Source organism: Gymnoscopelus braueri (assembly GCF_963280865.1).
Source record: "Gymnoscopelus braueri genome assembly, chromosome: 3".
Classification (NCBI taxonomy): domain Eukaryota; kingdom Metazoa; phylum Chordata; class Actinopteri; order Myctophiformes; family Myctophidae; genus Gymnoscopelus; species Gymnoscopelus braueri.
The window spans coordinates 9,705,190-9,731,182 of record NC_137612.1 but is presented as its reverse complement, the minus strand read 5'-3'; the positions used below and the strand labels follow the sequence as shown (position 1 = coordinate 9,731,182).

General features: G+C 41.8%; 1 protein-coding gene across 4 annotated transcripts in view; it reads left to right on the top strand.

The window, feature by feature from the left end:
* The window catches only part of cpne5b (copine Vb), a gene marked incomplete at both ends in the record, with an annotated part of 314,866 nt that extends 297,320 nt beyond the window's left edge, over positions 1–17,546 (top strand). For all 4 annotated transcript variants that reach the window (XM_080425210.1, XM_080425209.1, XM_080425211.1 and 1 more), the window contains 4 exons: positions 2,100–2,202; positions 11,723–11,780; positions 16,011–16,084; positions 17,355–17,546. In XM_080425210.1, the coding sequence (XP_080281336.1) occupies positions 2,100–2,202; positions 11,723–11,780; positions 16,011–16,084; positions 17,355–17,546 (427 nt within the window). The remainder of the gene's footprint in view (positions 1–2,099; positions 2,203–11,722; positions 11,781–16,010; positions 16,085–17,354) is intronic.
* Between the last annotated feature and the right edge of the window lie 8,447 nt (positions 17,547–25,993).

Sequence of the window (25,993 nt, the reverse complement as noted above, 5' to 3'; positions counted from 1 at the left end):
TTTTTCAGGTGGGTTGCCAAATTTCAGCCAATCAGGAGAGAGTTCCAGTTCCAATTCTGTCTGCTCATGTCTTTGTGTCATCACTTCCAATTCCACTTGTTTAGTCTGTATCCTGTCTGAGTTCTCTATCCTGATTGGATAGAAAATGTATTTGTTGTTTTTGTGAGCTGGAGAGACTCCTGTTACTGAGCAAACACTCTGTAGCAATCAGAATATTTTATTTATTGATAGTAGCCTATACTGTAGACAGTAGACTGACAGGAAATGGCGAGAGAGAGATGTGGAGTGACACGCAGCAAAGGTCGTCGGGATTGGGATTCAAATCAGCGACACGCTGTCAGGCTGCATTTAACACCAAATTTAACACTTATTTTAACCAAAGAAAATCACTTACCCAACCTTTAACAAGATCTTGTGACTAAATAATAAGTACATTGGATCCATTGGAACACGGGATTGTTTTCCTGTGTTTGGTTTGTATGTTCGGTTTGACATACATGGTTTCCACCCAACGGCGACAACATTCAAATGATGTGTGTGTCTGTGTGTGTTAGCGTGTGGGTGGGTTGTTGTGTCATGGGGATTAATCTCCTGAGCATGAATTTAACTTGGAGAGAACGTTGCGGGTCCATTTCTACACTCTCTATGCAGATACCAAAATGGTTAACCCATTCAATCCGGGAACGCATCTATGTCATTGTAGATATATTTGGCTATTCAAAAATAGCATATCTACCAGCTCATGGCGCACCATGAGCTGGTAGATCTGCTATTTTTGAAAAAATCGTGAAAATGTGTGCAAATATATTTCTTGAAGCAAAAACATTTTTAATCTTTGCTTCAGGCGATTCTACAAAATGTGTAGAATCGCCTGAAGCAAAGATTAAAAAACATTTCATGTCTTCTAAATCCTAACAGTTGTTTTGTTTTTTTAAACATGTTGCTATAATGTCAGTGGTTCTCAAACTTTTTTTCATCTCAAAATATATTTTTCCCAGGGACCCCCAGAAGCAAAGATTTTAGTTAATTTTTTTTATATATATTCAGAAGATTTGCACACATTTTCAAGATTTGTTTTCAAAAATAGCAGATCTACAAGATCGTATATCTGCTATTTTTGAATTGCCAAAGAAATCTGAAAATGACACAGATGCGTTTCCCCCCCGGATTGAATGGGTTAAAAGGTCACGCATTGACAATCCCAATTCCTGCCCAGCTCCCCCCCCCCCCCCCCCCCGGCCAAACCCACTTGACTCCCTGTCTCTTGTCATTTGGCGAGTCATATCCAAACTGTTCCGTATCTGATCATGCTCCATGGCCCTCTGTGGTAATTACAAAATGTCATCGTGATAAATAGCTGGATCATAATTTACGTTGCTATGTGACAGGGACTTTCTTTTTGAAAAGGAGAAGAACAGGGGGGTATAATATAACATCTCTCTCACAGACCGGCACAAAGGCTTTTTGTTTGTTTATTTGTTTACTATAAACAAAGAGTGTGGTGAATGGCTGCATCAATATGAATGCGTGGCCTTTAGCCACTTAGAATGAGCATAATTGTAAACTAGAGAATGGAGCAGAGAAACAGGGACAAAGGTTATTAAACAGGGAATCAGACACTCAGACACTCAGACAGTGTAAACAGGCTTTGTAATGTCTGCTATATTATTAGTTAGCCCGTGTGTCAGTGCTATTTTCAGAAGTAATGGGTCTCTCTCTCTCTCTCTTCTAAATCCTAACAGTTTGTCGCTATATCAGCGGTGCTCCAACTTTTCCATGTCAAGGACCCCCCAAAATGATATGTATTTGGCTGTGGACCCCCATCTCAAAATATGTTATTCCAGGGACCCCCCAGAAGCACAGATCGGAATTAAAAATGTTCGCTTTAAAACATATATATATATGTTCAAAGATTTTTAAATTTTTCTAAAAATAGCAGATCTACAAGCTCATAACGCGGCAGATCTGCTATTTTTGATCAGCCAAAGAAATCTTAAAATGACATATCTCTCTGTCTCTCCCCCCCTCTCTCTCTCTCTCTCTCTCTCTCTCTCTCTCTCTCTCTCTCTCTCTCTCTCTCTCTCTCTCTCTCTCTCTAGGTATGCAGCAGCAGTGCAGGACGGCTCTCAATACCATGTGCTTCTCATCATCACTGACGGGGTGATATCGGACATGGCCCAGACCAAGGAGGCCATCGTCAATGTAAGGATGGAGGGATGGAGGAGGGAGGGGGGGAGCAGCAGACCAGTAGGCAGCGGTTCCGGTAGGAGACACAAAGGAGACTCTTTGTGTCCCCACTGCCGGTCATCAAATTATTGGCTTGGAAATGCGACAAAAACAAAAAAATACCCATGAATTCAAGTCTCCATGTGGTGACTAATCGATTGAAAAAAAGTGAACTATCCCTTTTAAGTCAAAACATCTGTGCACTTCTTCCACCACTGGATGAAAATGCCACTGCTACTATCACTAGTGTACACACACCTACAGGAGGGATATCTGCTGCTAAGTGATGTCTCTCACCTGCACAGGAGACTGGGATTATCATTGTATTGATTCTGCTGCTATTTATATATCCGTTGAAAAAAATGTTTTGTCTGCTTGCACGAATTCGGAGCATTTCTGCTTCAGTGCATTTCTATTTTGACCAGGCATACAATGTCAATGTATATTTGACATTCCTTCATGTTATCTGACTTTGATTCACCTTCTTTCTTTCTCTATTCGTTTTCCCTTATGACTCTTTTTTTCTTGAAGCTGAAAAACGTTGAGCCTGTAAACTTGTGATAGATAAAACAGTATTTTGACCGGTTGTGCATGGTAGAGTATGTTAAGCAAGGGATAATCAATGAGGGAGTGGGTCATTATTGAGAAATAAACCTTGATAGGGTGATTAGACCCCCGACGCAGTAGCGGATCTGAGCTTGTGCCCGTGTCAAGTTCATATCAATTGCACATAACCCACTGAGGAGGACAATTCGGATTTAGACAGATAGACTGACTGACTGACGGACAGAGATGTCTTTAATATATACTGTAGTACAGGGATGCCCAAAAGGTATGGGCACAGCCTTCGTGATCTACTGGTAAAATATGTATGAACAAAAATCAGAAAACTCCTCCTTTTTTCTGGCATCTGCCACTTGAATTAAGGTGACTTGATTGATTGACATCAAGATGTCAATAAAATGATGTCAATCAAGCCTGTCGGCTCCCTTCACGGCTTCTATAGTAAGCAAACCCCCAATGCAATGCTTTGCTTCCAAGAGTGTTGCTGCGCGCAAACGTCAGTAGCATTACAAAGTTATATAAAAAACGTGCGAGGCAAAGGTCCAGAAAACCTACCACTTCCACACAGAATGGGAAGAAGACTATTATTTCCCCACTATTTCCCATTCCAAGTGCATTTGTCTTATATGTAATGCCAGCGTTGCCATTCCAAAGCCCGCCCAGGTGAATGTTTAAAGTATTTTCAGCAATGGGATCATTATTTTTTGTGGTGGGTAGATCTTGGTGAGCTGGTAATTTTAAAAGTAGATCTCAAGTCAAAAATGTGAGGGCACCCCTGGTGTAGTATCTTATGGTCATTGGTGAGGTTTATTCCAGAGGGGAAGATACTGCAAAACTTAGGAACAGTTTAGTGAGAGCTTTCACCAAAACCTTCAAAGACCTCCTAACTACTAATTCTTCTCCCAACTCTTAACAGCAGTCTCCTCTCCTCTCCTCTCCTCTCCTCTCCTCTCCTCTCCTCTCCTCTCCTCCCCTCTCCTCTCCTCTCCTCTCCTCCATGGGACCAGCCTAAAGGCACAGAACACCCAGCAGACTGGATTTAAAGGGAATTTGCGACTGTTAGTCAAAACATTAGAACAGCAGCACCTTCCTTTTAAGATCTTGCCTGCTGCTCTATCTCACTGCCTGCCTCCTGCCTGATTCCTCCGCTGTGATGAAGCCTGTTCTCTCTCTGAAGGACCCAGAGCTGGTTATGTAACATCTGTGTCGTTGTGGGGAAACCTTGTATGTCTAAACCAGTGGTTCTCAAACTTTTTCATGTCAAGGACCCCCAAAATTATGTGTGGCCGCGGACCCTCATCTCAAAATAAGAAAGTTCCAGGGACCCCCAGAAGCAAAGATTTGAGTTACAAATGTTCGCTTTAAAAATATATATATTCAAAGATTTGCACAGATTTTCATGATAAAAAAAAAATAGCAGATATACAAGCTCATAGCGCGGCACTTGGTGCCGCGCTGTGAGCTTGTAGATCTGCTATTTTTGAATAGCCAAAGTGTCAAATAATGCTTTTTTAGCTCAAATCAAAAAATGACACAGATGCGTTGTAGGTCTTAATGGGTTAAATTAACATAGCATGTAGTACTAGCTTATGCTATTTTCACAACTTAAATTTTTTTGGCTTGTATTGTGGAGATGAACAGGAAACAGGGAGAGAGATGGGGAGAGACATGAAACAAAGATCGTCGGGAACGGGACTTGAACCCGCGATGCGCTGTCAGGCTACATTAGAGCCTATAAGTGCCCGGACTGCTAGGCCAGTGCCTTTTCACAACTTTTTTTTGGCAAAGTAAGGCAAAGTGGGGCATTCATTAATTTGGGGAAAAAAAACATATAAAAACTTAAAATATGGAGATATGAGGTTTCTGCCCGAAAACAACGAGCCTTTCATGTTCCTTTTCAAAAAAAGATGTCTTCAAGAGAGAGAGAGAGAGAATTTGGCTTTGCACTTTGCTTTAATTCCCATTGTGCGTTTTGCGAGTACCTGTACAGAGTTCAATGAACACTCAGAATGTTGTTGATGTTAGTCAGAGTTGTTGCCTGTCTAGGGGGAAAATAACTTTTGAGGAACGTACTGAGGAACGGCAAAGTTCATGTTCAAGTTCACACACACATTTAACATCTTTATTTGCTTTCACATTTAACCCATTTAATCCGGGAACGCATCTGTGTCATTTTAGATTTCTTTGGCTATTAAAAAATAGTAGATCTACAAGTTCATCAGATCTACAAGTTCATCATGAACTTGTAGATCTGCTATTTTAGAAAATTCTTGTACATTTGTGCAAATCTTTGAATACATCCATACAATCTTTGCTCCTGGAGGTCCCTGGAACAAAATATTTTACAAATGTTAAATATTTAAATATTTAAAATATATATGTTACAGGTAAATTGGCATTCCAGGTAAATTGGAAAAGGGGCGCTTGTTTTGCCCACGCGTGTGCGTGTGTGCATGCGCACACATGCACACATGCACACGCACACATCTGTGTCGTCGTGGACACTGGATAGTAACCATAGACTGTATGATAGTAACCCATAAAAAGATCTATTCTCCCCCTATCGGGTTACAACTCGGACGGCGCTGATTCGACTCAGCAGACCTTCGGCCGGTCGGGCCTCCTCGGCCTCAAGCTCTGCTGAGTCGGCGCGCCTCCGTCATGGACAATAACTATTATCACGTGCGGTCCGCGTCGCATCAAAGCCCCGCTTCGCGCCTCCTCCTCCTCCTCCTCGTGCCGCCTCGTATCAAAGCCCCGCCTCGCGCCTCCTCCTCCTCACGAGCCTCGCGTAAAAAACCCTGTCTCGAAAAGCCCCGCATCGCAGCCCCGCCCCACGCCTAAAAACAAGCGCTCCCCTTCCAACTTACCTGGAAATTTACCTGTGACATATATATTCAAAGATGAGCTATGAGCTTGTATATCTGCTATTTTTGAATAGCTAAAGACATCTTAAAATGACAGAGATGTGTTCCCGGTCTTGATGGATTAAACTCCCATTGTGTGTTTTGCGAGTACCTGTACAGAGTTTAATGAACGCTCAGAATGTTGCTGTGTGCTGTCTGGATGTTAGTCAGAGTTGTTGTCTGTCTAGAGGGGGAAAATAACCTTTGAAGAACGTAATGAGGAACGTTCATGTTCATGTTCATGTTCATGTTCATGTTCATGTTCATGTTCATGTTCAAGTTCACACAAGAAACACAAACAATAGTAGATGCACAAACTTGGGAAACTAACTAAACAACAAGTGTTTCAGGATACAGGAAGCATCGTCTCCTCCATATGTGGCGACTGGCAATTATCACAGACTGAACAGAATTTACCTAATGGCTTAATTAGCTCTTGGCTTGTGCATTCCTGTAATCTGCAGGCCTCTCACAACATGATGTATGGACATTACCGAGGCTTCCAAATATGAACACAGGCCGTTTACATTTGTAACCAAGCTGTATAATACAGTATAGCATCATTAACCCATTCAATCCGGGAACGCATCTCTGTCATTTTAAGATTTCTTTGGCTATTCAAAAATAGCAGATTTACAAGCTCAAAGCGCAGCACCGAGTGCCGCCCCATGAGCTTGTAGATCTGCTATTTTTTTTTTTATCGTGAAAGTTTGTGAAAATCTTTGAATATATATTCTAGTCTTCTAAATCCTATAACCGTTTTTTGAAAAATTGCTATATCAGTGGTTCTCAAAGGACCCCCAAAATGATTTGTATTTGGCCGCGGACCCCCATCTCAGAATATTATTTTCCAGGGACCCCCAAAAGCAAGTATTTGAGTTACAATGGTCGCTTTAAAAAATATATATTCAAAGATTTGCACAAATTTCACGATTTTTCAGAAAATAGCAGATCTACTGTACAAGCTTTCGCATTCGCCATTCAAAAATAGCAGATCTACAAGCTCATAGCGCGGCACTCGGTGCCGCGCTATGAGCTTGTAGATCTGTTATTTTTGAATAGCCAAAGAAATCTAAAATGACACAGATGCGTTCCCGGATTGAATGGGTTAATGGGTTGGTACTTTAGCCTCTTCCAGACTGTGGTCTAATGTACATGTACAGTACACGCACACACACACACACACACACGCACGCACGCACGCACGCACGCACGCACGCACGCACACACACACACACACACACACACACACACACACACACACACACACACACACACACACACACACACACACACACACACACACACACACACACACACACACACACACACATATATATAAGAGATGCTGTCTCTTTCCATGTTGTTGTAACTCACACGTGGAGACATCTCTTTCATGTTGTCTGCATAACACAGCTCCAGTCCGATCTTCTTGTGACGCCTTTGATTTGTCTGCTGTTCTGTCTCAGCGTTCCTCCCTCCTCTGCTCCACTTGTTCTTCATCTCTTCATCAATCCTCGTGTTCCTCTGGGTCTCTTGTCATCATGAAACGGGTCAAGTTTAACTGAAGGAAAACGTAACCCTCTCCGGCTTCAGTGACAGACACATCAAAGGGTTTTGTAGTTACACTTTTTTTTCTACCTGCTTTTCTTTCTTTTGTTTATCATTGTTATTTTTATTATTATCATTATTATTATTATTACTATTATTACAGTTACAATCATTAGTTTACATTGTAAACAGGGAGACAAGGCAAGGGTGACATCATGTTGTATGCTCATACATATATATATATGATGGCAGAGCAGAATGCGAGGGAAACTCAATTACTTCAACAGCACTGGAAAACTATGCTGGCACACGCGCGCACACGCACACGCGAGCACATACATGGCATCAGTGGTGGAAAAAGTACTGCATTTTTTTACTTGAGTAAAAGTATCAATACTGCATTGTAGAAGTACTCTGTTACAAGTAAAAGTTCAGAATTCAAAATGTACTTGGGTAAAAGTACAAAAGTATTGGTATCAAAATGTACTTAAAGTACCAAAAGTAGAAAGTACTCATTATGCAGAAGATGTTTTCAAATGTATAAAATGTCTAAACATCTTTTGAAAATAGCAGATCTGCAAGCTCACAATGTGTCGCATTGTAGTGGAGTAAAAGTACAATATTTGCCTCTGAGATGTAGTGGAGTAGAGGTAAAAGTACTGAAAATTGGAAGTACTCCAGTAAAGTAAAAACACCTCAAAATTGTACTTGAAGAACAGTTACTTGAGTAAATGTACTTTACTTTACACCACTGCACACACACACAGGCAGTGGCACCATTATTGTCAAGTACAGTACATTACAGTAAAGTGTCATATCCAGCAGCAGTATACGCCCGTGTTGATTGACACGGTTTTGTTGTGTCATTAGAGAGGATCTGTGCTGCCTGTCAGTGTCACAAAGCATGTGACAGGAAAAGGGACATGGTGGATTGTGCCGAGTTATTTGATGTGGAGCGTGCATGTGCGTGCATGTGTGTGCATTGTGTGTGTGTGTGTGTGTGTGTGTGTGTGTGTGTGTGTGTGTGTGTGTGTGTGTGTGTGTGTGTGCGTGTGTGTGTGCGTGCGTGCGTGCGTGCGTGCGCGCGCGTGCGTGCGTGCGTGTGTGCGTGCGTGCGTGTGTGACAGAGACAGAGAGAGTGGGAGGACAGGAGGAAGCTTACCAGAGCTTTGTTGAACATTGATAAGAGAAGCTTACTGGTGTATTCTGACTTAACGGGAGAGTCAACAACAAGCCTCCTCTGGTCCCCGCAGCAAACACTAACACTGATCTAATTTTACCAAAGCAAACATTTTAAAACACATTCAGCTTGTTTACCTTGTCATGTACTGTAACGGAAAAGGAGAAACGAGCGAGACGATGAAGCAATAAAACCCCAGAGGCTGTGGTTTACAGTGATTTTTACAAAAAGCTAACCACTTTGAACCCTATAGATCTACAAGCTCACAACGCAATAGCTATTTGCTGTGAAGAGATTTGGTGTAGAGAGGGAATCACTGTAGATAAAAATAACGCACCTGTGATTTATATAAACTGATCTAAGGAGTAGATTATAGTGTCTTTTATCCCATCATCTAAACGTAAACCAACCAATCAGAATCAAGGATTGGGCCTATCCATTTTAAAAACGGCATTTAACAACGACGTCCAACACGGCTCAGCCAATCATAATCAAGGACTGGAGCTATCTGTAGTAAACAATGAGTTCTACATCATATCACAGAAGTAATATCACAGTGGAAGTTACGCGATAAATAGGCTACTAGATGCTCCCATCTTTCCCAATATTCATACATTTCGCGTCTTTTTCTGACACATAGCTACATCGGAATGTTCCGGTTGATGAAACCTGATGAAACCCATCTAAATTGATATTTTCGTGACATTACATTTAAATTTGTTCAAATGTACTCCAAACTTTAAAAAGACGGGGTGCAAGCAAGGCCACGGCACTATGCTCCAACATGAATAAAACATGTCCGCAATGGTCCCTGTCATTCAAACACAACGGAAACGCTATCGCTTTCATCTGCCTGCTGCTTAATGTGTCAATCAGAGAGTCAGAACTGTTAAGGGAAGCAGACAAGTAAAATGGGACCACGGCATCAAAAGTCATTCATCTAGAAATAGTGTTTCATGGATGGTAGTTTTCTCATTCTGTATCCTTGGCAGTTTGTGCAGTTTGTTATTTCCATTCTTGTTTTGTGTATTAGGCTTGTTTTGTGCTTTGAGCTTGTACCTCCACTATTTTTGAACATTTTGGAAAAATCTTGAAAGTGTTCTGATTTAGAAGGCATTTGTAGAATGGGCCTCAGGTCTTTATGGTACAGCACCTCTGTGCCTGGTCGTTTGGACTAGTCTTAAGTTGTTTTTCGGAAGCTTTTGTTCAATAATAACCTACAGTATAGCTCAGGGACAAAATTATGTATTATGTAAAACGACAAAAACAAGGATAATTCCTTGACACTCTTCAATTTGCAGGTGTGTCATGGGAGTGGCCAGGAGGGCAACTGGGGATGGTTGCCGTGGTGATTAGAGATGGCCCCTCCCCTCCCTCACGGCTCTCATGGCTCACAAACTCTACCATACATCCATCCTCTGCAGAGTTGGAATAAGTACTCAGATTATTTTTGTAAAAGTACCAATACCACAATATTGTTGTTACAAGTCAAAGTGTGTTCAAAATGTGACTTGAGTAAAAGTACAGAAGTATTCTTTAATATCTTAAAGTACCTTGCCTGCGGAAAATAACGGATCTAAACGTTCACACGACGCGTCGCGGTTATTTGTGCCATGATGCGACAGTATCGGGCTTAAACTTAAAGTGGTTAATATTACCGACCCGTTTTGGACCTGAGATCTCTGAAGACTGTCTGAAGACTCACTGTTGTCAGTGAGCGGGAGCCCCTCTCACCAGCTTAAGAAAACACAATTTCGCTGAGCAAACCCAAGCTGTTATCAGCAGATAAGCAGCGGGGGCGGAAGGGCAGAACTGATACAGCCGACAAAATTGGATTTGGGGACCTTAAAACGTCTGGGGGATCAGGAGTGGGGCCTCTGATAAACAGAAATCAAAAACGACCATCTCCTGTTCACCATGCACTGATGCTCCTCTATAGCCTTTCAGCGGGGCTGACTTTCACACAGACTTTTTAGAAAGTTTCCCTTACGAGTTCTGGGAGAGGAACTGCTCTTGGGACTGCACTCTGGAAGAAAGTGCTAATGTCAGCATCTCATCTCATCTCTTCTATCTCTCTCTCTGTCTGTCTCGCTCTCTGTCTCTTAATCCCTCCCTTCCTCTTTCTCTGCAGAATCCAATTCATTGTTAATGTTCCTTCCTAAAGTGCATTGCAGAACATTAGCATGATGGTAACCCACTGTAACTTGGGTGAGCTCACAGTTGCCACCAAGTATTGTAACAGTACCATCGGGAATAGAGTCCGAAGGGAAGCACGGCACGCACATCACAATAAAAATGTGTAGGCACTGTCGCCTCACAGCTAGAAGGTCCTGGGTTCGATTCCCGCCGGGTACGCTGTGGGTGCTGGGGGCGTGTTCTCTCGACACGCGATCAGTGCCCATAGGTGGGGTTGGCGAAAGGGCCTTTCTGTGTGGAGTTTGAATCTTCTCCCCGTGTCCCCTAGGGTAGCTGCCCTCACAAAAAACTGCCTTCCCCTGGTCAGCCGGGGCGCCTGATGGAGGGGAAAGGAACTGGTTGGAATAACGTGTTCCTTCCACGCGCTACGTCCGACCGGGGAAACTCCCTCCTGTCAGGTGATAAGACGCGGCCTGCTCACTCCTCATGCATCGAAGGAAGCATGAGCTCAGTTCGGGGCTCTCCCCAGGCTGGCAGAGGGAGAGTAGCGCCCAGGATTACAGCCTAGGCAATTGGCACAGGGTGAAAAAAATTGGTAAAAAAAATTTGTGGGATAAAAATAAAAACAATAAAAAATGTGTAGGTGCTGAACAACAATACGTACACTGGAGAAGGAAGGGAAGTTCGCACACTGTGTCTTTCTTAGCTCCAAGAGGAACATTTTAGAAGGAAGTTCGCACACTGTGTCTTCCAGCAGAACATTTTATTTAGCTTTTTAGCTTTAACGTTTCAACCCAAGCAGGTCTTCATCAGACATGATGAAGGGTTGAAATGTTGTCAAGCTAAATAAAATGTTCTAGCCAAGACACAGGGTGCGAACTTCCTTCTCCACAGTAAGCCTACCATCATGACTATACGGGTCAGAGGAGGTAATCATCAGGAGACAGACTCCGCTCAGTTCTCTCGTGTATAACGCGTTGGAGATGATGAACGACAGAGCAGTTCTGAAAGTACTGTACAAGAAGTGCAAGAGTCAGTACATTTCAGGCTTGATAATTCCTTCTCAGGTGTCTCTCGGTGGAAGAAAGACAGAGATAAGCCGCTAACGAGCAGAACCCACTGACACTAAGCGCTTGTTCCTTCTTGTTCCTCTCCGCAGGGTGCCAAGCTGCCCATGTCCATCATCATAGTGGGAGTGGGCCAGGCGGAGTTTGACGGTAAGGAAACTTCACTACTTCTATTCATCATTGGTTCTCAAAGTGGGGTCCGGGGACCCCCAGGGGTCCTTGGGGGGGTTCCAGGGGGTCCCCAGCCAAATCTGTTATCATCACAATCATTTTAACCACTTTAACCTTTTATACTTTGGCTATTCAAAAATAGCAGATCTACAAGCTCATTGCGCAGCACTGAGTGCCGCGCTATGAGCTTGTAGATCTGCTATTTTTGGAAAATCGTGAAAGTTTGCGCACACCTTTGAATATATATATTTTTAAGCAAACATTTGTAACTCAAATCTTTGTTCCAGGGGTCCCTGGAAGAAATTTTTTGAGATGGGGGTCCGTGGTCAAATACATATCATTTTGGGGGTCCTTGACATGAAAAACTTTGAGAACCACTGTTATACATCACAGCTGTGGTTCTCAAGACTTTTTCATGTCAAGGACCGCACATTAATATATATTTGGCCACAGAATTTTTTTTCAAATAGCCGATGATGAGCAAAACGCAAAATTTACTTCGGTAGATTATTTCTCCCCTTCAATAATACCAATTGATATTGTGTTTTATATCATTTTTATCGTTGTTGATTAGTCACCTTTACAAACGAGGTGCAGCTTGTAAGGATCGGGCATTCGTGGAATGAGCAACACAGCTAAACGTGTGGGTAGCGCCCCCAAAACAATTCCCAAAATACCCCAACATGCTTCCTGGGCTGCCAAGTTTCAGGAAAATCTAGGAGTGAGACTTTAGTGTCATCACATGCACGAGCACCACACATGCACGAGCGCCACAAATGCACGTGCGCGAATCGCGGTTATTCCCCTTTTATTTCGCGGTTTTTCGCGGTTATTCCCCTTTTATTTCCGGTTTTTGTTACTTTAATTCGGTTAATTCGGTACAAAAAAATGTACTCCATATATGTGTGGCAAAAAGGAAACGTTGCAGGGGGGGCTTATTTTATTTTTTTTATATATATATATTTTGTTATCAATTATCATCAACATTGGCCATCATCTTCAGTTTCAACGTGCTTTATTTATAAAGCAGCTTAAGTAAGTTCTCACTATTAATAAACCCCTTTGTTTCAGAGGACATATAGACACTAATAACAAATATAATGCAGCTGAGAAACTTTGGTCAACTTCATTATGTACTTGCATAATACATTACAAACAGCAAGAATGTGGTCTGACTAGTCTAACTGAGTTGATGACTTATCATGTGTGTGGCTAACTGGCTATTGTTCTTGAGGTGATAATTAATGGCTACTGGCGAAGGAATTCACACATTTCAACGACCTGCCATTCACTTCATTGAACGTAGGTCACTGAATTGAGTACTTCATTAGTATTCAAATTGCGTGTCATAGCACAGCAAAATCTTGAATCTTCGATACAGTTTGTGTCTTCAATGCCAAGTTAATACTATTCTGTAATAGATACATGAATGCTCGCTGTTAACACTGCTATAATTATATCTGATAAGCCTAACCAGCATTTGTTTATAACAATGCTTGCACTTCTATGGTAATAAAAAAAAACGAAAATGCATCTAAGGCTAAAAGCAGCTAGAAACAGTAGAAAATCAGTACAAAGCATATTGTAACTGTACTCAGTATTGCTGTGAAACTGGGCCTGGCCGAGTTTGTGCGGGGCAGAAACGCGCGCGGAGTGCGCGCATTTTTTTTTACATTAATTAATTATACGTGTGTGTGGGAGGAACTAGGGGGGGGAATAGTTATAGTATACCCTCCCAAAAAATCTAGAACACACCACTGCAAAAAAAACTAGTCTACTTTGGATCTGATGGATAGGGTTCTGTGCAGACTGCAGTCCATTTGGAAACACTTGGACCCCCTACCTGGTCGTAGTGTTGTAAGGATAAGGATAATTCCTTTTAACAGGTCGTTCATGAAAGTCCTTGCGGTCTTGTTTCCAATGAGAACCTGTGAGCAATTGGGGTTAAGAGTCTTGCTCAGGGACAAATTTCATATCATCGGCACATATGCTGGGATAGCCTGGAATCGAACCTGGGGCAACCAGGGCCAGCTGGTTCCCTAGGCGGGCTCACTAACCACTCAGCTATGGCCGCCCCTTGTCTGGTTGCTCCTGACATTATCAGAATGGCAGCAACTAAATCCTTTGATCTCTGATGGCCGAAACATTCTCTGTGTCCTCCTCCTTCGGTTTTGGTCAAACTCCCCCCCCCCCCCCAACTTGGAAGCAACAGGAGGTTGTTTGTTTATAATTATTCCCAACGAATCTTTGGATTTGATGATAACTCATCAAAAATGGGGGTGAGTGTGTTTTGGGGCTGCGTGTCGTCAATGCGAGGGTGTTTAAGGACGACGGTTCAACCGTCGTTCTAAAACACACTCACCCCGGTCTAATCCGGCGGCCACGTTCCGCGAAAAAAATGGGGCAGTGTGTTTAAGGACGAGCGTTCCATTTTCCACCCGGTTGCGTGACTCTCACTCTCAAAGGGTGAGACTTGGCAGCTCTGACTGCTTCTGTTGGTAATCGCTCTTGTTTTGAGCGACCTGCCCATGCTCAAGTGCCAATCACAGGTGTGTGATTGGCACTTGAGCATGGGCTCCGCAACTTTGTTGAGTTTGTGTGTGCTCCAAGGCTAAGCAGCAACACTGCCCCCATGGAAAGACCCAAGTTAAGTTTCCAAACTTTTTTTGGGCAGTTTATTTCAAACCTCAGTTATTTTTGTGACATGGTCGTGTATGACACGTATCAATTATTTCTTGAGGCTGGAGAGGAAAATGTCCAATCTGCAGTGATTGGACATCGTCCTCTCCAGCCTCAAGTCCTCTGAAAAAAGGATCAAAAAGACCACTCTGCAATTTGATCACGTTTTTCACCATCCACATGAACTACAAGTTAATGATTGACTTTTTAATGGATGCAAGTCAGAGCCTGTTACTGCGGAGTGCAGACACCCTCCTCTCTCTATGGCAATTACTCAGAGAAACACTTGGGAGGGAATTACCAACTCATTTGATTCAGTAGAGAAGGGCCTACGGAACATAGGTGGACGGATGCACACATAATTGTATAAGAACTGGCTGAGGTTAATTGCTGGCTTTGTAGTGTTGAGGGTACGAGAAGTGCTCGGTCTTAATTGCACTCAGCTGTTTAAAATGCTGGCAGAGCCCTGGCTAAAGCGAGAATGAAAACATATGACAGGTGTGTGTGTGTGTGTGTGTGTGTGTGTGTGTGTGTGTGTGTGTGTGTGTGTGTGTGTGTGTGTGTGTGTGTGTGTGTGTGTGTGTGTGTGTGTGTGTGTGTGTGTGTGTGTGTGTGTGTGTGTGTGTGTGTGTGTGTGTGTGTGTGTGCGCGCGTGCGTGCGTGAGGGCAAAGTGGCCCAGAAGTACACTAGAATTTGAGAAATTTGTTTCATGGTTAAAACATATTATTTAGTACTTATTGTTTTGTCTTTTCTGCTCATTATGTTCTTTGATGTTTTTCTTTTTGTTGTCTAGTTTCTTATACTTTATGATCTGTTTCTATTATTATTTATTTCTTAGCCACTAATACATTCAAATGTTATGCAGTGTAAACGGTGGGGTTCTCTTTTAAAGGCGGGGTGCCGTGATTTTCAGTGATTTCCCACCCCCCCCTAAAACATAATCATCAGGTATTATGGTTATACTAGGAGGAAGATATTTTTCAAAAAAGTGTACAGAAATTGTTAAAATTATGTTTTTATGTGGACACGCCTCCAGTTCATTAAGTATACCTGGTTCTCACCTTAGCACCTCCTCCACCACCTTAGCACCACCCACCTGTCCTAGTCCCTCCTCGTCCTCATGCCCACACCTGTTGTGTTATGATAATGAGGGGGAGGGTATGGCTTTACTATGTCACTAAAGCGCTGTTTCTCTATTGGCACGTTTGACCCTCAAGGTTTCAGCCTCCAGGTAGAAACTCAAAATAGTCAGAGAAGACATAAAACACCATAAAAACACCACCAGGGGGCTTAATGAAGTTCTATCAACCTCATAGACACATGAAAAACTGAAAAAGTGCAAAACCATGGCACCACCTCTTTAAGCCCTCCTACCATAGGGTTACCAATATTCTGTCATCTTTCAATGGAAAGAAGTAGTACACTATGTACGTGTATATGATTCCTGTTGTGCAAATCAATAAATCAATCAATAACAACATATGTGTACGTGTGTGTGTGTACGTGTTTGTGTGCTCTGTGTTTTCCAGCTATGGTGGAGTTGGACGGCGATGACATTAGGATCTCGTCCAGAGGAAAACTGGCAGAGAGAGACATCGTTCAGGTGACTGTTCTTTATGACATGGAAACTATCAGAGACTAAATTAACTGCAGTGCACACATGTAAACAGGAAGAGATACTAGATTAAAGAATGTCTACACTTTTTGTTTTCCTATGAACAAGGACACTTTAAACTTGCATTTCAGTCATGCAGATTGAAGTGATGTTCTCTTCCATATTATGAAAGGAAGGCATGATGGCACATACAATATCAGCGCTTGAACCTCACTTAAGCTTCAAATATTTGTATTGAATTGAATTTATTTATTTATTGAATTTACACTGCTCATATTTTATAGCAGAGTCCCTGCTTTAAAATGAGGCAAATGAGGCTGTGGTTCAAGGCTGTGTGAATTAAAGGATTGATTGATTGATTGATTGATTGATTGATTGATTGATTGATTGATTGATTGATTGATTGATTGATTGATTGATTGATTGATTGATTGATTGTCAAAGTCATCAGCTGACACACAAAGTCAAACACTAGAGTTGAGCGATATGATCTATGATCAATACTACGATTATTTAAATGCTCAATTCTGATGTTTATAAAGAAAAGAAAACAAATTCTATGAAAATATCAGATATATAATGTGCCATGATGCAATGCGCTGTTGTTTTTTGGGTAGCACTGGTTTCAGTTAATTCAACCTACTCTGTGTGTTGGCTGGTGAGATGCTCCTAGCGAGACACATATACTTCACCCCGCAACGGTATTGTGCGCCAAGAACAGCTGACATACAAGCTCACAACGCGTCGCGGATGCGACCGTTGTGAGCTTGGAGGTCTGCTGTTCTCTGCACGTTCTCTGCACGCAACACCTTCGCACGGTGGAGTATAAATCAGGTTTGAGGGGATACAGCTGCGTGATCAAGCAGGCTCTGGTGCCGTGATCATAGAGGGAGCGCTTCCTCTGAGACTGGAGGTGGGGTTTGGGGGACAACTGCTTTGAGAATCGCTATAACTGTTTACACACAAGTTAACACAACATAAACCAAGGTATATATTTCAAGAGGCTGAGATCACAGTAAACATCCATCCTAAACCACCTTCTTCCACACTGGGAGGAAAACAGCATCTGAAAGTTTGATGGGATGCATTTTTACACGTGAGGCTGTGACCACTTTTACATTGCATCTAATGAGAGGTCGGGTTCTTTTGGCCCCGGCCTGCGCGCTCATACTGGTTCTTATCAGTGTGACGTTGTCTGGAAATCCGTCTATAGCCCTGGCTTGTGGTATTACAGTTAATAATTTTTCTCCCCCGACAGTTCGTCCCCTTCCGAGACTACATGGACCGAACGGGCAACCACGTGCTGAGCATGGCGCGGCTGGCCAAAGACGTGCTGGCGGAGATCCCCGACCAGTTCATCTCCTACATGAAGAGCCGAGGGATCAAACCCAACCCCGCGCCGCCGCCTTACACCCCGCCGGGACACATGCACCACCACACGCAGATCTGATCTGGACCCTCTCTATACCTTTTTGCTCGTACTGAAGCCCTGCTATGGAGGCTATAGCAGCCAGCAACACTGCAACATAAATCCACTTGGGAACGAGTCGCCACTGCCCCGTTTTGTGTGTAGAAACAGGATGACACGGTAAAGAGATGGCCGCTGGATGTCCTGAAAGGCGTTGATTGTACTTTGTTGCGCGCTGTGTCACGTGCCGTAACTAAGTATAAATGGGATAATAATATAACATGACTGTTGGAACAGGATATATATTTTCCTTTTTTTTCTCCTTTTTTTTCAGGGGGGGGGGGGGGGGGGCGGGTTCTCGGGATTTATCGATTAGTTTCTCGTGAGGAGAGAGGACAGTGGTTCCCAACCTTTGGCCCACTTCAAAATCTCGAAAGCACTCGTGACCCACCCAACCTTAAAGGCATACTAGGTAACTTTGAGCCTAAATTTTAAAAAAAAATATATATATATGTATATATATATTTTCAGCCACTATATAATTATGCTGGTGTGTTTTCCTGCAGAAAGAAAGACACATCCCTCTGGCTGTATTCTGGTTTTGTTCCACTGTTTATGTTGACATTCATCCCTTTGCAGGGACTGAAAAGTCTGTGGGGGGAGAGGGGGGGGGGGGGGCCGGAGAGAGCTCTTAATTGATCCCTCTGATCTTCAAAGGGGTTGTGCACTGAGTTGATTGATTGGGCCATAAAAGTCCCAAACTCGTTAGTGCTCTCTCTAATCAATGAATCATCAAAGACAGCAATCACTCTGATACCTGTCAGAGAGGGGAGGGGGGAGTGTGTGTGTGCACACACACAGATCTGAAAAGCTACCTAGTCTGCCTTTAACCGTGTTCAGGTAGGTGGGGGGCCGCGTGCATTTTCACAGCATGTTAATTTTAATGATGAAACGATTGATTGTGTTCCAGCTTGGCTCAATGGAACTAACAACATGACTTATTTTTTTTACATTTTTTTTTTTGTAATATATTAATGTTATATTATCAATACAATGTTAGTGATTTGCCAATTATTTGGTTGGGGACCCACTTTCAATATCCTCACGGCCCCTCCGGTGGGCTCCGGCACCACAGGTTGGGCATCGATGTACGTACTAGGACTTTAATTCCACAATGGGCCAGTGACTGTTTTCATGTCTAAGTTTGACAGGTTGGGTTCAAACGATCGTCGTGGTTTCAAACTTCGTGCCTGTCTGTGGTTGTTTCTGTAAAGTGTAATAACAGAACAAAATGCACCCTCATTTTGCACAGTCATTGCCGTGGCTTAGTAGTGAGTGAGATGCTTTTACAGTATTTACTTTAGGTACTTTTCCTTGTTTTAGGATTTGTTTTTGGCCCTTCGGCAGTGGTGGAAAAAGTACTCAAATGTTTGACTTAAGTAAAAGTATCGATACTGCAATGTAGAAGTACTCTGTTACAAGTAAAAGTCCGGAATTCATACTTTACTTGAGTAAAAGTACAAAAGTATTGGTTACAAAATGTACTTAAAGTACCAAAAGTAAAACTACTAAAATGAAAATAGCAGATCTACAAGCTCACAACGCGTTGTGATGCGACGCGTTGTGAGCTTGTAGATCGGCTATTTTCAAATAGCCTAGGTATAAAATAGGGCTGAAGTGGTTAATGTATGTTTTATAATGTAATCATTTATATCTGCAAATTAACTAGTAACTAAGGTTTTCAAATAATTGTAGTGGAGTAAAAGTACAATATTTGCCTCTGAGATGTAGTGGAGTAGAAGTAAACGTATTGGAAATTGGAAATACTCCAGTAAAGTAAAAGTTCCTCAAAATTGTACTTAAGTACAGTACTTGAGTAAATGTACTTAGTTACTTTACACCACTGCCCTTCGGGGGGGGGGGGGGGGGGGTTGCGACTGTTGCATCGATTACCGTGGAAGACATTTGTTTAGTTTTTTTTGGCACATTTGGTTTTATTTCTTTGGGAATTGTTAATTAGGCTTTTTACATGAGGTATCTACTCCTCGCTTCCTTATCAAGTATAAATGTTTATAAAAAGCATGTTGTATACTGTATGAGAACTGAATTCCCCCATACTCCAGTATTTATCCTTGGATGTTATCAAAGGTGGCATGCAAATTTGATAAATTTGTATTTGATTGCCATGAAGATTTGTATCCATTTTGGGTATCTTTGCATCGGTCACCAATTTTGCACGGATTAAATATTTATAAAAGCACAAGTTGTATAGTAGGAACCATCTTTTATTTAATACGATTATTTTAAAATGGCTAATTAAAATCAATCATTATGCTGGCATTGGATCACAATGTAAAACAGGACAACTGACTGACATAACTGGAAAAACAAAAACACCCATGGCCAGCCAGCCAGTCAATAGTTGCTCGGCCCTGCCACCTACTGTCCACCTACTGCATTACACAGTGGGGGGTAAAAAATAAGGCTAAAGCACGCGCCTAAAGGCAAAACCACACCCCTCTGCCAGGGGTACCTCTGGAGCTGGAGGTACCCCTGGGCACCTCAAGAGACGTAACCAACTGGATACCACTGTAGTTAACTTTATCACCATCCCTAATTAAGGAAAAAAAATGTTGATACACAGTAGTTTGAAGTTATATACCATCTAGTAAGGATCGTTCTGTCATCAGAAAAGATATTGCAACCCGGGAGAACTTCTTTATCGTGAACTTTTTTATTTGTTGTCGACTAGGCTTTTCTCCAGCATGCTGTGAAGCCTGGTTTTTATGAGGAGTTGATTAGACCCGGGATAAACAAGCCAAAAAACAGACCATCTAACTGGGCATCCGTGTAGCAGCCTAATTTATTCTCGGTGTAAAACACTTGGACCGTGTTGTACAGGGGAAAAAAGTGACGAGAGGTTTTTTGCATCAACGCTTTTTGTTGTACGACATGGTGGTTCAAATAAAATAGGTCCATAAATTATACCCTTAACCACTTAAACCCCATGCAGCATCCTTATTGTGGGGAAGGCTTTTGCAGGAATATAGCAGATCCACAAAGCTTGCTATTTTCCCCACAGTAGCAAGAAAACAGAAAGGACACTAGCATAGAGCCCTGAGGGACCGGAGGGGACCCCGGTCATATAGGGTTTAACCCATTCAATCTGGGAACGCATCGGTGTCATTTTAGATTGGAGCTATAACCATTAATTTATACTTTGGCTATTCAAAAATCTTTGACATTTGTGCAAATCTTTGAATATATATATATTTTTGAAACAGCATTTTTTTACTCAAATCTTTACTTCTGGGGGTCCCTGGAACAACATATTTTGATGGAGTTCGGCGGACAAAAACATATAATGTTTTTTCAAAAACTGACCCCCCCAGAAGCAAAGATTTGAGTTAAAGATGTTTGCTTTAAAAAATTTTTTTTTAATATATTCAAAGATTTGCACAAATTTCTTTGGCTATTCAAAAATAGCAGATCTACAAGCTCATAGCGTGGCACTCGGTGCCGTGCTATGAGCTTGTATATCTGCTATTTTTGAATAGCCAAAGAATTCTTAAAATACACAGAAGACACAGATGTGTTCCCGGATTGAATGGGTGAAGTGGTTTAGAGGCTGGTTATTTAGTGTGAGGTTTTGCACACTGTGTTCATAGTGAGAACTTTAGACAGCATGGGGGGGACATGTGGGGCCTATGGGGACACGAACGGGTGATTCCTACCCGATCTCAGTAGACACGCCCCCTACTTCGCCTCTAGTCATGCAGTACTCCGTGGTGGAAAATAATATTTGGCGCTGGCATTGCCTGGGGGGGGCGATAATTTACGATTCTGTGCCTATCGGTACATAACTCGGACGGGGCTGAGTAGGCTCAAGCGAACTTTGCAATGTTCAGCAAGACAACTTGGTGGTGCTTCTCGTGGCTCAAGTTCGCTTGAGACTGCGCCCCTCCGTCGCAGTCCAAAACTATACTTTATCGGCGAAAAAATGTAGTCCGCGGTTATTGGAAAAAGTAGTGGCGTGAGCGCGAGTCGAATCCTGGAGGTGTGGGTTGGGAGTCTAATGATTAACGAGGCAAGCCACTGAGGCCGGTGCCATAATTGGGTATTCGGGCTGTATTAGTATGTGACAACGGCGTTCGCCCACCGTTCCCAACTCTTCTAATGTAGAGCGAAAGAATGTAGATCGGGTAGGAATCACCCGTTCGCAATGGGGACACGTGTGCAGTGGTGGACAATGTAGGCCTACTCAACCCTAGTACTTGAGTCAAAGTATAGATACTGCTGGTCAAATATCACTCAACTTACTATAAGTGAAAGTTTCTCCGTCACATTTGTCCTCGAGTTAAAGTAGTAGAGTACTTGCTAGAGTACTTAAGTCTACTTTTATCATTAATTTTAATATAAATGGGACCATAATTTTACCAAAACGCATATCATGGTGATTGAAAGAAGACTTTAAACTAGCGACTGGAGGCATATAGTATTCATGACAATGTTTATTAAGGTAATAAAATCAAGTGTAAAGTTCGTCCGAAAAACCCATCCGCTTGAATAGAGCCTAATTGCTTCTGCATGCAACCAGCAGCGGGGAAACAGCGAGACTACAGGCCATCCAGTCACACTTCCTATATAGCCTCAATTTACAAGCCGGATGCTAGCCCCTTGGTTACAGTCAACCACTGCACATATGGCAGGTTATTCGGGGGATGGGGGGGGGCTTAGACACAAACTCTCTCCGGGGGGCTCTGTGACTTTTAATGACGGCCCTGGATTATGTCTTGTAATAAAAGAAGGTTGTAATTTTTAATGTATTCTCAGTCACACGCAGAATGCCCACAGGAAACATACCTAGAATTCAAAACGTGTCTGACCGTAAAAGACACACAAAAACACACTAATGAACTGAATGAGAAATGCAGCATAACATAACGTGACTCCCATTTGTTCCTTTCTCTCACGTCGTTCCCATCATGTTTCTGAGAGAATTCAATCACAGTTGCAACGCAGTCCCTATAATTGCAATATTCCATTTCCTCTTCTTCATAACTGCTTGTTTACAATTACCTCTGTTCAAATTATTATTACATCCTATAATAGCCTATACTCGCTTCTACTCGCAGTGAAGGCATTACTTGCTGTTAATATAATGAAGTTATGGCCAGAAAAGGAACTATATGCTAAATAGAAATGCCTGCCCTGTAGCACACTGAACCATCTTTCTCAGAGAAAAAGGCCTTAATAAACTGAAAGAAAACTGTCAGCATTATTATAATCCAGTGGTTCCCAACCTCTCCTGGATCAGGGCCCACTTGGAAATCTTGAAAAACTTTCCCGGGCCGGAACGTTTTCCATCTGCCCACACGTTGGGAATCACTGATTTGAATCCTTTCTTTGTGTTCAAGCGCAGTTCCAGGCAGACATGCATGTGGTGAGGAAATCAAACTGGTCAATGGTGGCCATAAAGAGGCCATAGTTTGTGGTGTTTACGTACATTAGTATAATGGGTTGGTTAGAATGGAAAGTTATAAGGGTATGAAGGGAGGTCCTTGGGCTGAAAATGGAAAGGAAACGACGATCTTTGCCAAACAATCCATGTTTCACAGAGAGAGTTTGTCTGTTTCAGCTTTTCTCTGTGTTCCTACAATTCCCATAGCCTACTCAGTTGTATCGCTGCTACTGGGATATTAGCCCTAAACTAAACATTTAAGATAATGTTAAAAATCATGATCTAACCACTTGAACCCTAGCATCCCTATTCTGGGGGGGGGGGGAGACATTCGCCAAAAAATAGCAAGCCCACAATGCAAAATATGACACATGAGTACTTTAACATGTACAGTACATCAGCTATTTGAAAATAGCAGATCTACAAGCTCACAATGCGTCGCGATGCGACGCATTGTGAGCTTGCAGATCGGCTATTTTCAAATAACATCTTGCGGGGAAATTATAATAAGCAGATCTGGCAACCCTGGTGCCAACATGTTTAAAATAGTGAGAAGAGTCACCAAACCATCCAATGTACCTGCATGTTCAACTTCATACCAGCTCCGTGGACTGTTTGTAACTTATCTTGTGCCTGGAAGATTTCACTGCATCTCCTCGTCAGATCTCACCAGTGAACTGTAGCCACATGCTATGTTACAGTTTCACTCTTTATTTTTAATCTAGCCCCCCCCCCCTCCCCCTTTTTTAATTTTGGTTCTAATTTGCATGACTGCCTTTTTATTTGTAACAGGATTTTATTGTACATGATTGTTGTCATATGGTGGGTTGTGAAATGATTTGTAATGGATTGCCTTAAATCAAAATGAATTAAAATGACTTATTTTATAGAAAAAAAAAAAAGTATAGTCTGCCTTTTGTTTCCTAAGTCAGAGTCAAGCTTTACAAAATGTAAGTTGTAAAAGAAAAAAAGTCTGACTATACTAAGTTGTTAAAACAATTAATATGATTATTATTAGGTTTTTTTAAGTCACACTATGCTATACTCAGAGTCATAGGTTTACAAAATGTACTAAAGTAGCCTACAGTGAATGTCTGTGCGGTTTGTCTCCATCACTGAAAATAACATACATGTAAACAGACATAAAACTGCTGTCCTGTGTAGTTGGGGTGTAAAAAGACAACCATTTCACTGCTAATAATAACACATATTTGATCTTTTGGGGACATGCAGCTTTCAGCTTTACCCAGCTGATGTCTGCCCCCGCGGGAGCAGTTAGAAACATAATGCTCAGAGACATCCTAACTTGCTACTGTGGGCGAGCCTTGTACCTGGAATCTGCGGCTCACTAGTCAGTCACTCTATCCACTCAGCTATACAGCTGTCTCTTTAGATGCCATGGTACAACATTTTTCTTGTCAATGACCCCCCAAATTAACATGTATTTGGCAGTGGACCCCCATATGAAAAGATGTAGTGTCAGGGCCCCCCATGAGAAAGATTTATATGTAAAACAATAATTATATTTATTCTAAATTTTCAATATGTTGGGGATACTTTCACAACATGTCAGGGATAGCACTCAAACTTGTAACCTTCTGTTTCTCAGACAAGGCTGTTAATCCACTGAGCCACTGAGCCTTACTATGAATTGAAGGCCAAATGGATAATGACAGAAAAGCCAGAGGCTTGTTTCTATTGTGGTTCATAAACACCCAGACAAGCAACAGCACAACAAACCAATGAACCATAGACGAAATATTATGCTGTTAAAAGTTTTTTTACCCCTTTTTTGTGTTGTTGTGTGCTGTTTGTCAAAACATAAGGAAGACCACAGCATAATAAGGCAGTTGATGGCTCAGTATGTAGACACATTGCCTACATATCCAGAGATTGTGGATTCAAACCCCACCCTCTCTTTACCCTGAAACTTTCCTTTGCAATGCATGGGGCGCTTAAAGGGATATTTCACTTTAAAAAAAACTTTTGGTCATTTTATTATCTACTCAGGCCTTTGTAAGCTCCCCAGACAGTTTTTAAGTTGCTCAATTCAGTATTTATATATTTGATATTCATTTTATCAGACACCCCCTTCCTATACAAACCCATTGTAACTTCAAACTCCATTTTAACCATGTTAGATTCGTCGAAAACACCCGTCCTTGGTTCTGGTGACTCACCCTGCCCTCCTAATGCGTGAGGGGCCGTGTTTTTCCGATAATCTTTTTCATTTATTTTATTTTATTTTTTTATTGTATTTTATTTTTTTAATTTTCAAAAAAATATATTTAAAATAAATGAAAAAAGCAATTGAAAAAACACGGCCCCCTCGCGTATTAGGGGGGCAGGGTGAGTCACCAGAACCAAGGACGGGTGTTTTTGATGAATCTAACATGGTTAAAATGGAGTTTGAAGTTACAATGGGTTTGTATAGGAAGGGGGCGTGTCTGATAAAATGAATATCAAATGTCTGAATCGAGCAACTTAAAAACTGTCTGGGGGGCTCACAAAGGCCTGAGTAGACGATAAAATGACCAAACGTTTTTTTGAAAGTGAAATATCCCTTTAAAGTTAAATATTTCCAAAACTACAAATGATTTCAAAGAAAACATCTCAAGCATGCATGTCCACAGTAAGGTGGAATTCTAAAATTGTGAATGGAGTTTCAAGGTGAAATTTTTTTCGAGTTTTTTTTTAGGTGCCAAAATGCTCCATCGACCTCCATTATACATTTCTGAACTTTTAAAGGAGTATATTTCTAAAACTATGAAACATTTCAAAGATTCATTTTCAGGCAAACATGTCCACAGTAAGATGAACATTTTAAAGTATGAATGGGGTTACTAGGTGTAAGTATGTGTAGGATTAGTAGCCTGCCAAAGTTTGTACTTGTTTCCCTGTAAATGTCCATTGCCACATTGACAATGCATTGGGCGCTTAAAGTTAAATATTTCCAAAACTACAAATGATTTCAAAGAAAACATCTCAAGCATGCATGTCCACAGTAAGGTGGAATTTCTAGGTGAAA